General features: G+C 35.4%; 1 protein-coding gene across 1 annotated transcript; it reads left to right on the top strand.

Annotated features, from left to right (window-relative positions):
- Positions 1-1,134: 1,134 nt before the first annotated feature.
- On the top strand, positions 1,135-1,950 carry LOC110704061. The gene has a single exon (XM_021881848.1). It carries the CDS (start codon positions 1,135-1,137, stop codon positions 1,948-1,950), a length of 816 nt encoding a protein of 271 aa, XP_021737540.1.
- Positions 1,951-14,153: the final 12,203 nt, after the last annotated feature.

Here is a 14,153-nt window from a genome sequence, read left to right as displayed (position 1 = left end):
ATTGCCTTCTTCCTTGATAATTAAACTAGTGACCCATCCTTGACTTTTCCCTCCAAGTTCGAACCCTATTGGACTCAAAATCAATGTAATTGGATCTTCAAAAGAATTTCCCTCTTGATTCATATCAGGTGCTCACTATAATAGTAGTGAGTCTTTCTTAAAATGTTGTTTCCACATGAAAAACACTACTTTTTCATCAAAATCGGATGAGTTCAAAACCTGATCGGGATTAAAACGGGATTAATATTAACGAACGGATATCTAAAAATTAAAACCCGAATTTAAGTGTTCAAAATAATCTGGAATTAAGTTAAAATAATCATTAGTTATAATCACCAAAATTTCAAAACATCATTACTATAAAAGCCCTAAATCAATTGTTCATAAAACCCTAAAATCATGATTTTCAATAATTAAATACTTTAGGTTATAAAATTCACAAAATCTGAAAATTATGACACTTATAAAATCTGAAATTATAAAGTTTAATCATTAAAATACAATTTGATACTAATTAAATTAATTTCAAACAATAAAATCAAAATCCATAAATCAATAATTATAATTACACAAATTAATAAAACTAAGGAGAAAGAAAATAAGACTAACCTTTTTGAGTGGGAAATTTTTGGGGATTCATGGTGTATTTATAGGAGAGAATAGTAGAGTAAATAGGAAGATTGGGCCTCATAAAAATAATGGGTCGATTAAGTAAACAAATGGGTTAGGCTTGTGTGACTGAACATAAATTGTAGAATAAAGGTGCATAAAATAATTTGTTCAAATAATTTTCGACCCAGATTAATAATTTGAAACTTTTGAAATTAAATTATGAAAAATAACAAATAAATATTATAAATAAAATAAATTTTCATTTATAAAATATTTAAAAAATACGGGGAATTACATCCTTAACACTCCTCAGCCTGCGTAGGTGCAAAGTGTACTTGTGGGTGCCTATGACGGTACGAGCAACTCAGAAGACCACGTCACTTCGTATCGAAATCTTATGTATTTGCAATGTGTGATGATGTCACTTTGTGCAGGTGCTTCCCGGCCACCCTCAAGGGTGTGGCGTAGGACTAGTTCAATAGTCTACCGGCCGGATGCATCAACAGCTTTACTACTTTAAGCATGTTGTTTGTTGAAAATTTTTTGTACAACATTCCGCCGAGGAAACCTAGTCTTGATTTGGCTACGATTGTTCAGGCTAAGAATGAAGGTTTGCGTTCGTACGTCCAAAGATTTAATCAAAAGAAAGCCCAAATTCATAATCTGTCGGATGAAATGGCATATTCGGAATTCCTCCGGGGATTAAGGCATAATGGTTTCAAATTTGACTTGATTCGCAAAAAGGTTCGGACATACGCAGGTGTTCTGCGGGAAGCCGAAGCCTGTATTGAGGTGGCAGACTTTTGTTCACTCACTAAAGCTGAAGTACCGGCTAAGAAGAAACAATCTTCTCAGAAAGACTTGGCTGGGAAAAAGAAAGAGGGAAAGAAAAAAAGAAAGGAAATCTGGGTATCTGATGACCTAGAAACTAAGTCAAAGAAGCCACAGACATACAAACCGCAGTATGAGTTTAACAAGGATTCTTATTCAAATTTGATAGAGATTAAAGATGACTTTGAATTTGAGAAGCCCACGTCGATGAGAGGCTCGGTCCAGTATACAAACAAAAGCAAGTATTGGCATTACCACAAGGATGTGGGGCATGATACAAACGAGTGCAACAATTTAAAGAGGTTGCTAGACAAATTGGCCGAGAAGGGCATGCTCAATTCGTACCTGATGAAGTCCAAGTTCACATACACTCGGATAGACAATAAGTTCGAGAAGAAAAAGCAAAATGAGAAGAAAAAAGATGGAAACAGCATGGACTCTGGTTTTGTGGTTGTCATATCAGGCGGCTTTGCCGCATGCGGCCCAACCATGAGAGAAATTAAGTAGGATGCATGGAATTTGGGAAAAGAAGTAATGCATATTGAAGGAGTTAAGGCCGAGCCTTTCCTAGAGGTAATAGTGAGTGAGGCCAGTCAAGAAGAGGTCAAGGCCATGTACAATGATCCAATGGTATTTATTCTGAAGATAGCCAATCTGAAGGTTAAGAGGATAGTGATTGATACGGGCAGCTCGTCCGACATTATCAGCCTCGCCTGTATGAAAAATTTGAGGTTCCCGGAGGATGCTCTGAAGGACGTCTCTCACCCGTTGGTTGGATTTGGAGGGACAGTTATCCACCAGACCGGCCAGATTAACTTGCCAGTCCTGCTAGGGTAAAAAGGGGCAGGATGAGACATGGTAGTCCGCTTCCTAGTGGTCAAAGAGATAATTGGGTACAACGTCATACTCGGCCGACCCACTCTAACCGCATCCAAGGAAGTCATTGTGACGCACCTTATGTTGTTGAAGTTTGAAAGATCGGACAGGCAGATTGGCTCGATTTAAGGAAATCGGAAAATGGCGAAAGAATGTAATCAATTAGCTGTGAAGTCGACTATTCGTGGACGAGCAAAGTAGTCCGAACAAAACTTAGACGAAGGGTCACTCCAATCATACCACGTCGGCCAAAAAAAGAAAGGCGGCCAAGAAAAAGCAAGCATAGCAGTTAATGACCGTCGGCCGGCCAGAAGAGTTAAGGCCACAGCCGGCCGGCGATCACTAAGATGTAGTGCTGGATCTTGACCAACCTAAGCGGATAGTGAAGGTAGGCATTCTAGTCGTAAGACTGCTTAGGGACAACCTAGTCAAGCCGCTAAGAGAGTGCAAAGATGTGTTTGCATTTGAAGTGAGTGAAATGCCGGGTATTAGCCCAGACCTGGTCGTGCATAAGTTATTTGTTAATCCACTTGTTAAGCCCGTCCGTTAGAAGAAACAGAATCACGGAGAAGAAAGGAATATGGCGGCCGAATCTGAAGTAAGAAAGTTGTTGGACGCCAATTTCATTCGGCAATGTTACTACACAAATTGGGTAGCTAATGTAGTTCTTGTTAAGAAGCCGAATGGAACATGGAGAATGTGCATTGATTATACTGATCTCAACAAGGCATGTCCGAAGGATAGCTTTCCTTTGCCAAAAATTGACCGACTAGTTGACTCTACGGGCGGACATGCTCTTATGAGCTTTATGGATGCATACTCCGGATTCCACCCGATCCATTGTGGGAGGAAGATCAAGAGAAAACGACTTTTGTGATTGAGCAGAGACTGTACTTCTTTAAAGTTATGTCATTCGGTCTCAAGAATGCCCCTACTACTTTTCAGAGACTCGTCAATACAGTTTTTAGAGATCAGATCGGCCGGAATATGGAAGTGTATATTGATGACATGATTGTCAAGTCAAAAGAGTCGAACGACCATCTCAAGGATCTCCGAGAAACGTTTCCCAAACTCAGGCGACATAAGATGATGCTAAATCCAAAGAAATGTGTCTTTGGTGTTGAGTCCGGCAAATTTCTCGGGTTTCTAATCAATCAACGAGGAATTGAGGCCAACCCTAAAAAAGTTCAAGCTATTTTAGACATGAAGTTGCCGAGGACAATCAAAGAAGTGAAAAGATTGACCGGCTGTCTAGCTGCACTCGGCCGATTTTTGTCAAAATCAGGGGATAAGTGCCGATACTTTTTTCAGACTATCAAGAAGAAAGCTATGTTGAAGTGGACTGAAGAAGCCGAAGAAGCCTTCGTACAATTGAAAAGCCATCTGCATACATTGCCTTGGCTCGTCAGTCCACTCAAAGATGAAAAGCTATACATGTATCTTGCTATTTCCGATCACTCCATAAGAGTCGTCCTCCTTATTAAAAAGGAAGGCAATCAAATCCCAGTCTATTTCATCAGCCACGTGCAGCGCAATGCCGAGCTTAGGTACTCGCCCATAGAGAAGTTTGGTCTGGCCTTGTTTATGACATTCAAGAAGCCACGCCCGTATTTTTTAGCCCACTCAATTGTTGTTTATAGTGATCAGCCGATTAAGAAGTCGTTTGCAAATTTGGAAGCCAGTTGCCGAATGCTTAAGTGGGCCTCGGAGCTTAGGGGTTTTAACATCACATTCCAACCCAGAAAAGCGGTCAAGGGGCAAGCTTTTACTGATTTTTTTACAGAAATGACTAGGCTGGACTTACAGCCGGTCAGAGATTAGATATGGAAGGTCTATGTAAACAGAAGCGCGACAGCAACCAGATGCGGTGCTGGAATTATTTGTCAGTCTCCCGAAGGAGACAAGTTTGAATATGCGTTGAGATTTCAATTCCAAGCCTCTAACAACGAGGCAAAGTATGAAGCTTTCCTGGCTTGCCTTAGAATGTGTAAGGCGGCAAGAGCAACAAAGATTAATATAAGCTCAGATTCCTAGCTAATAGTCAGTCAATTGAATGGTGACTATGAGGCTAGGGATCCGGCTATGATGAAGTATTTGGAGATGGTTAAAGAAGAGGCCGAGAGCCTAGAGCACTTTACTCTTCAACACGTTCCCCGTTCGTCCAATCATCAAGCAGACGCCCTCTCCAAATTAGCATCCTCGGCATCATGTTATACTCCCAGATGGTTGTTTTGGGAAGTAAAGGAAAAGAGGAGTATCGATGTCGAGCCATTACAGACTATTGATAGAAGCTCAACCAGGATGGACGGAATTATTTCCTATCTGAGAGATGGATTGCTTCCAGCTGATCCGAAAGAGAGCGGCCTGGTTCGAGATGAAGAACAGGGAGTTATTCAAGAAAGCCTTTGTGAAACCTTATCTGAAATGTATTATTCCGGAAAGGGAGCATGATGTGCTGGACGACCTCCACCAGGGACATTGTGGTTTGCATATTAAAGGAAAAGCCTTGGCCGAGAAGGCCACCTACCTAGGGTATTACTGGCCGAGCTTAAACGCAGACGCCATGTAGATGGTGAAGAAATGCGATAAATGCCAGAAGTTTGCAACCCTTATTCATCGCCCGGCTAATAGTTTGTCGGCCATAAGTTGTAATACCCCTAATATTTTTAGTACTCTATCTATATATTTTATAAGAAAAAGTTTGGTTTAGTTTTTATTCTATTTCAAATTTACAAATTATTTTTCTGCTTTAAGTTTCGAGGACGAAACTTGTTTTAAGGAGGGTAGATTTTAATACCCTAAATTTGTTCTATTTTAAGTTTCGAGACGAAACTTGTTTTAAGGAGGGTAGATTGTAATACCCTAAATTGTTTTCTATTTTAAGTTTTGGGACGAAACTTGTTTTAAGGAAGGTAGATTGTAATACCCGTGTATTTTATGATTTTACAAATTATAAAATTAGAGTTGTATACTTTAAAGTTTTATTTTCTTATCTTATTTGATAAAATTCTAAAATACATTTCTTATGTTGGTTAGAATCTTTTTATGATAAAGTATTTATATCCTTCAACTCTACATTATTATTTTATTAAAACAAACGGCAGACGCTAGTTTTATTAACCTTGGAGTATTTTTATCCTATTTGCTTATACGCTAGTTTCATTAATTAGTAAACCGAAATTTGTTTTTTTTTAATTGTTTTTGGTTTATTCTATAATCACCAACATGACATTGGTGATCTATATGTTGATTCACAGCGGCCTTGATTAGTATTATAGCCGAGCTATTTCGTCGTATATCACAATTGTATTGTGATTGGTTAAAAGGTAATCACACATGGCTATTTGGAGATGTTTGCTTGTTATATGTAATCACACTATCAACCTTTAGATCATTTGTTTATAATTTGATTGTATTATTTATTTATATAATCACACGACCTTAATTATTTTTTTAGATTTGTTTGATTATAAATCGTTAATATATTGATTGTACTCCGTATTGTTATGTGTAAATTTTATAATTTGTGAATTATATAAGATCATGATTTATATATATACATGATTAGTGTGTGGTATAATATGATTCTAATTGTCGTATTATTTAGTGGTATTGATTGATTGTGTTATTTTTCTTGGGTTTTTAATGTTGTTTTTGTAGACACCTACTTTTGGCCTCTTGTCCCGAAAGGAAATGCGATGATGTTACAAAAATCCATTCTTCAAGTTAGATCAAAGTTGAAATGTTTATGGACTACGAAATGCATTATGTAGTAAGACCAAGTAATCTTAGAGCCTTGTCCGATTACTTATTTGGCCTAAAACGTGCTCATACATGTTTAAACTTGATTAATAACGAACCCAAATGCGGCAAATGCAATGAATCGATCCAATGGATCTTACATTGTAGAAAACCGAGCCAAAGAGATAAACCAACCATAAAATTCCCATGCATGGCATATACAGATGGATATCCCTTTCAAAGAGCTTTCTAACAGTATATTATAAGCCAAAGTTAGACCCAAAACGAAGAAGTTATGATCAAAACACTAAACCGGGCCCTAAAACCGACACCCTTGCACTCCAACGGAAATATATTTTTATCCATAACATACTTTAACCTAATTCTAACGTCATGGAAAAGAAGACATTCTGCGCTTTCCAATGATATCTCACACGCCTAAATCCGACTTTGCAATCAAAAGTTATGGAAGTTTTAAAAAACGCATTTTGGTATAAGACAAACCGCATCCCAGCGCAACTCAGTAAGTTGTGTGCGCCTAGCAAGCACGACTAATTGAGATGCGCGCGGCACCCAGCGCGACTCAGAGAGTTGCACGCGCCACCTGACAGCGCATCTCTAAAACCCTAAACATAGATCTCTACGCCTATAAATAGGGGTCTTCGTTCAGCATTACGAGGATAGAAAAATCAGAATTCTAAACCCCTAATTCTGAAAACCCTAATCTCTCTCAAACCCTCTTACTATCATACTACTTTTCCCTCTTTCTTCCCAACTACTCTTCAACCCTAATCCATCCAGTGAATCTATTGTAGGTACGATGAAGAAAGAAATTCCATAAACGCTTAAGACGGAGATTTAGCATAAAAGAAGAACGGTTAGATTCCTTAGCACTTAGATAAATCACTTTTTCTTTATTGTTTAAATAACTTTAATTGATTATTTAGTGTTTTTTTATCACTTTAAACAAATTTTTAATTAATTAATGCACATATTACTCTTTCATTAATCAAGACTTGACTTTGAATAATTATTTGTTGTTTTATCACTTAAGACAAGGCGAATCTTGTTTATTTATTGTTCTTTCACGAATATTGGTTAAATAAGAATAACGACTTTTGCAATGTAATTCCTACATGATTAATGTGTGTAAATAAAATTAGCTAACTTAGTCTTTAGGTATCACGCTGCATATATTGTTTGGTGATGAAATTGTGAAAAAGGAAGAGCTAGTAGAGGCCGCACTAGAGCTAGAATAGCGATTCTCCTTTAAAGGGAACGTTATTTTAATACCCTCGCCCCCGAAACTCATTTCTGGTTTATGTAGACCAATTTGGGCATGGGTAAACTTATAATTTGTGCTAAATATCCCATGAACTCCACATGGGAGAAAGGCATGAACGAGGTTTATGGGTTTTCCCAAAACTCATTGGCGACTCCTACTTGTTTCTTACAAAAAAGCGTGATGATAGAATCAATTCTAATTCAAGGTCCCCCAAACAGTCAGGAATTCAAATCCTAATACACCCTAACAAGTGTAAAGTCCTAGGCTTTTAAATGGCCATGGGCATCTAAGGAAGCTAAGGATCCCCTACGATGGGATCATCCTCCTTACAGTGGCGACTCCATTGGGGACTTAGAGGTTACAAGATTAGTTCTTAGTTATGGTCCAAGGTTTCCAACACTAGGTTGCCTATGGGTTGTAACGTGAATTAACTTGGATAATATCTAGTTAGAGAGCAAGACTTGAACGCATAATATCTTCCTTTTGCACAAAAATAAAAACCAAACAAGCAACATTGCATCATGCATAATCATAGCACACTTTAACCTTTGGGGATTGGCTCATTAACTAGGGACTGCCAACACCAGGCTTCTATCCCAAAATCAATAACAATCATCCCACCCATATCGTCAACAAAATGTTAAGAGAGCGATGTCATGAGTCAACACGTTGAGTGATTGATTTGTGCATCGTTTCTTAAGATATGGTACCCTTGGGCACCCAAGCCTTGACCTTAGAATGGCATAGTTGCTTTGACGGTTCCTTTTATGTGCTTATGTGACTACATGAATATGTGCTTCGTGTCTCATCTAACTAATTCCAACTTGTTACCTAGAGATATAATAAATAAATAAAAATTCGCAAAAATCATGTTTCGACAAAAAAAATATTGTTCTTTTTGCGTTTTTGCAAAAGCAAAAAATGTCTAACCTACCAGGTGGCACGTGCAACTGTCAAAATTGCACGCGTCTTCCAAGCGTAAGTTCAGAAGTTGCGCGCGACACCTTCGCGCAACACTATGACTTGCGCGCCCACTGTTCAACGTTAACTTTGACTCGTTACGAGCAATATCATACGGAGAAAACGATTCTACTGCTTCACGGTGTATCGTTAAGTAGGTGCTAAAAATATCTCTTTGGCTAACAACGTTGTCTAACTTTTACTTTGATCGTCTTTTTCTGTTTTTTCTTTTTTTTTCGAAAAATCCAAAAACATGTTTTTATCAAAAAAAAACAAAAAAAAAAACGCACATGGCATATGTTACTCTTGAAGTCGCACTTTTCACCTTAGCGCAAGACAGAAAATTGCGCGCGATACTATTTTTTATTATGATTATTTGTTTTCGTACTTTATGATCAAACTAATGACATTACTTCTTATGAGTTTCGTCATTAGAAGTTTTCAACTCTTAATAGGACTTCATCAATATGTTTATTATTAAACGTGCCTATTTTCGTGTTCATCAATTTTTTAGTTGTAATTGGTCAACCCTGATTAAAGAGTATAATTTATTTACCTCTTCTATGGTTTAAAAAAGAAAATCTCGAGAACTTTACTTGGGATGATTGCCTCACACAAAAAAAAGAGAGAAATAAAGCGAAAAAAAAGGAAATGTCGTTCTTAAATAAAATAAAAATTATTCTCAAAAAAAGGGAGAAATTAATGAATGATAAAACCGAGAAAATGATTTAATTATTTCTTGGATTTTACATTCGGAGGCCATCATTCTTTTTAAGCAAATAGTAAAATAATATCCTTTAAAGATGAGCAATATGAGAATCATAATAAAAAAAATTAAAAAAAATTAAAAAAAAAAACGATGTAGATCTCTATTGTAATCTAAATAATCAACAAACACCGTAGTATGTTTGATCATTTTAAGGAGTGTGTTCGGGTCGATTAATATTTCTAAGAAATTTATGAGCATTTTCAATCCAACTTTCTTGTCCTTTTCTTCTATCTTTTTCGAAAACAATTCATTTAAAGTAAAATCCTTAGATGATTACTTTGTTGAAGTCAATACAAATCATGATATTCCATTAATGATTGTTCGTGAATTATTTGACATTCTTCATCAACAAACTTGCTTAAAATGAATTCGTATTACAAGGAATAAAAAATAAGAGAAATTAAACAATCATTTTTTACTTTGGTTCATTGTTGGAATGCTTGGCAGAAAAGGTTTAAGTGAACGCGCTCAATTCCTCGTGACACACATAACTAGATCATATTTCACATTCGCATACTAGTCCAATCATGGGTGAAAAAGAAGCACTGGAGAAACTTGGACAGGAGCTCCAAAACCTAAAGGCCCTACGAGAAGAAGAAGCCCAATTAGCAGAAAAGGCTAAAATAAAAGCAAAGAAAGAAAAAGAAAATATTCTGCAAAAAAAAAAGAAAAAAAGAGCTGAACGACTAAAGGCCTTGAAGAAACTTGTTCTTCGAGCTAGCTCAGGGCTAAGTACTTCAATTATGAGCTTGCACCACAACCTAGTGGCAATACTCTTCCCAAAAAGTTCTTTACTACGGATTTACCAACCTTTAAGGTTACGGACAATCCTAAATCTCACTTAATGAGCTTTATTGGAATTATAACATTGAAAGGGGTTGAGCAAAGTCTATATGCATGTACTTTTCCTCTTAAATTGGACCCAACTACTAGATCATGGTTTTATAACCTCGATGCATAACAAACCTACCCTTGGAGTGACGTTGTAAAAGTGTTTTTAACCCAATATGGAGATAACATTGAGCTCACAACTACCTTGTGTTATCGTGAAATGCTTAAGCAAGGGGGAGAAGAAGGCTTCATTGGCCTCTTTTCCAGCTGGCGATCAAAGGTTGCTCTTCTTTCACAAAAACCTTCGGATCATGAACTTGTCCCAAAGTTCATAGACAATATGTCTCCACCATACAAGTGTCATTTACAATACCTTGGTTTAGACACATTTCAAAAGCTCTATACTATGGGAACATTAATTGAAAGGGACTTGATAAATGAAACCATGAATCATATAGATGGACTTGATTTTTAGAGAGGATTTCACTGAGTTGGAAACGGACAAAGCGCGAAGACGCAATCTTAAGAAGTTGTCAACAATTCAAGATGTAGCACCCTAGGTCTTGTTTTGTTTCTTTCCTTTGTTTTTTTATGATAGACTAAGAGATTTATGCTGTCGAATCTACTTATTTTGTAATTTCATTAATTAATGATTAAAAATATATTTTCAAGTACGTCTATATTATTGTTCTCTTTTCAATCTCTTTATTGTTATTGACTTGAATTAAATAAAACGTATACATACAAACAGACAACATCAAAAGGTATACATATTCAACAATTTAAGAACCTTGATGAGCTTTGGCTTACAAGATGTATTGAATGAAAAGTGGCCCATCTTAGGCCCAAAAAGAAAGGATATGATTATTTCACCAACTCATGAGGCAACTTGAAACTCCACAAATATAATTCCATGTTCTTAACCTTAGAAAAAAATCCATCTTTTTCGTAGCCCTTCTGAGCCTCGTCAGTTAAGTCTTAGTTATTCAACCTACATTATTCCATACCTTGGGATGGGAATGGTGCAAAGAGATACAAATAGGAAATTGGGGGAACAAAACATAAGAGGGGGACACAAAGTTAGTCTAAACCGAAAAGGAAAGATCAAATGCAAAAGAAAAAAAAATCATTCTAAATCCAAAACAAAACTTGTCAAAAAAAAGAAAAAAAAGGAGAGATGACAAAGAAAAGGCACCTAATGTAGGAAGTTGCCACACAAAACAGAAAGGTTTTAATTTGAGAAGCACCAAAAGTAAGGGATTTTAGGAGTATACTTGAGCCTGTCCATTCTTCATAACTCCAAGCTTAAACACGTTACAACCTTGGAAAGGCCCTCCTTGAGGTAGACCCTAACCATGTACCAAAATCATCATACCATGGCCAACCTTAGGTCTTTGCACATATGGACCTACTATTTAGTAGTCATGCCCATAAATAAAATGCATGAAGTGTTGAGTTATGATTACAAGATCATATAAAAAAATTTCAAACGATTTGGATGATTTGATAGCCATTGGCTTGATTACATCATGTTAGTAAAGCAATCGAATCAAACTAAATTCAATGTTTTCCATATCTTTTTCCAGAGAAAAATGAGATGACTATCACTTAAAAAAAAAACAATCATCTTATTTTCTTTTAATAATAGGGCTATTTATTACCAAGTAATTCAAGTTCTATATACATTGCCTTGAAAGAAAAAGAGTTAATACAATAAATCGATTTGATATATCGGCAGCCTCAACGTTAACTTTATATGTCTTTTACAACTCTTGAGAATTGGTCTTTTCACTTGTCATGAGAAACTAAAATGTCCGTCTACGTGGGATAAATCCATCTTTTCTAGGCGAGGAACATTGATTAAACATGATCGCTTCATGAAAAAATGATCATTATCGCTATTACACGTATACCTCACTACCAGGTCATCACGATGATTAAAATATTAGTCAATAATCCTTTCTTTTCGAAAACATATTTAATTCTCTTTCTTTATTCTTCTAAGGGAAAGTTGGATTCCCCTTCGTTTTTATACAAATCCGTCTTTTTGTTCATTTCTTTTTTAGGGGGTAAGTCGGGATGATCTCTCCCATTTGGCAACTAAATACCTGGACATCCCCCACTTCTCTCTATTTACAGATTTGAACACGCTACTCATGCTACAAAATCAATGTCATGCAAAGCTTATTACAAACCATCTTAATAACTTTAAATGATAAAGGGAAGAATACCACTTCCTATTATTTGACCAAGATAATTAATTATGTTACTTGAACAAAAAATTCATGATAAACATATGCAATATTCCACAAATTAAAAACACAAATCTTGGGGATTCAAATAAACATGAGAAATATCCCCTAGCATGTGTATACAAGAATTGCAAAAACCACCTAAGGTTACACTTGGGGGCTACAAAAATATAGGCCTCACCTCAACTTTCGTTTTGAAATAAGATCATATTTTGGAAAGTGATTAGAATGATTTTATAAATTATTCTAACACTTCACCAAACCTAGGTTTGATAAACATTCATTTTCAAATTACGGTGCTTATTTAATTTAAAGAACTTCACTTTCAATTAGAAAAATATGACAATGATGACAAACAGAAAAACATAAACAAAATCATATATACGAAAGTTTGCTCACATTTTCATATCTTTGTTGAAATAAGTTGCAAATTACAACTTATATATCTTCATCAATCTTGGACAAAAAAGTCACACTCAATTACGAGCTAGACTTTTCTTTCCATTTTAGGTCCAGTTTTGAAAATAATATAATTATTGGTTTATAAACCTTAAACACAATTATTTTGGTTTATAAACAAGCAAAGAACTAACTTGGTTTCTTGAAAATGACATTTACTAAAATGTGAAAGCCATGTCATTGTCCTAAATGGTCCATCTCAGTATCATATGAATGGCCTAAAAAATAGCAAGTCATTAGAACTAATTGAAATTGGGGGCTCCAAGACTTGTGAAATAGCAAGAATGCGCATAACCCGACACATGGGGGCTCCAATATCCACAAAAAAAATAAAAAATAAAATGAGATATTCATGCCATTCGAGCTACTTTCGGGAATCGCCTAAGCTACAAATGGTTTATGTAGCTCTCGAGCCTTACAATTTTCAAATGCATCACAATGATTTAATAATCATTTTGTTCCTTTGAAAACTAAGTTTGCAACTGATCTTGGCCATTAAACAGGTTACATATTCGAGCCATTTTCAAGTTTAACTTCAAAAACTAATCTTAGTGCATAATTGTTGTTTCAATACTTTAATTTACTCTAGAGATTAGAGAGTATGACTAGTATAGAGCAAAAGAAACAAAATCATAATGCATAAAACATATACTTGCTCATATGAAAGTTTAGTATTCAATCATTCATCATGAAGATTGTATCAAGACACATTATTAACATCAGAAAAATAATTTCATGAGTTAGAATGTAAACAAAAGACTCCTAAATTCTAAATTAAGGAGTCTTCATTTTAAATTATTCTCCATTGTTGCACACATTGGAATTTTGCAAGGAGGATAACATCTACTTTCTCGAGCTTCAAAACAGTGACAAAATTTGAACTCAAAAGAAAAAATTCAAAAGTAGCAAGAATAGACGAAAAATTTGGACAACATTTCATTTTTTCTCTCACTTGTTCTAATAAATGACCAATATTACTAGACTTAGAAAATTTCCTTTGTTAAAACTATGAATGGTCAAAAACAATTTTTAAGCGTTTCCAAGATCCTAATTGTTATCATAATAAGAAGAAACACAGTATTTTAGACCCATTTCAAGCAACATGAAAGGGTCTAATCATCGAAGTCATCCAATACTGTGGGCTACAACATTGGAAAATATAAAGTGGGGCCTTACGAACCCGAAATATAACCAAGCTACACCAGTTCGATGATGTCTTCAAGAATTTCCTAAACTAACTAGTTTAGTGCAAATCTTGAGATCATAGTTTTATAAGTGAATAATAATAACCATCGATTATTTTATCATTGATAAAACCAATTTTGCAACTTATGCATGAAAAAAATAAACATGAGTCGCAAGAACAAATTCATGCTATTATAAAAGTTCAAAATTTCATTTATAATTTTAATGCATAATTGTTGTCCTAAACACTTCAATTTAAATTAAAATTAACAAGTATAGTCTATGTGAGCAAAAAAGAGAAATAAAGTTCAAGCACAAAGTCAAAATTAGAATGAGCATAAAAAACACATAT

Source organism: Chenopodium quinoa, unplaced genomic scaffold (genome assembly GCF_001683475.1).
Source record: "Chenopodium quinoa cultivar QQ74 unplaced genomic scaffold, ASM168347v1, whole genome shotgun sequence".
Classification (NCBI taxonomy): Eukaryota; Viridiplantae; Streptophyta; class Magnoliopsida; order Caryophyllales; family Amaranthaceae; genus Chenopodium; species Chenopodium quinoa.
Note: the sequence above shows the minus strand (reverse complement) of the source record. Positions and strands in the feature narration are given on the sequence as shown.

Coding starts and splice junctions, on each gene's coding strand:
- LOC110704061 (XM_021881848.1), top strand. CDS start 1,135: ATGTTGTTTGTTGAAAATTTTTTGTACAACATTCCGCCGAGGAAACCT.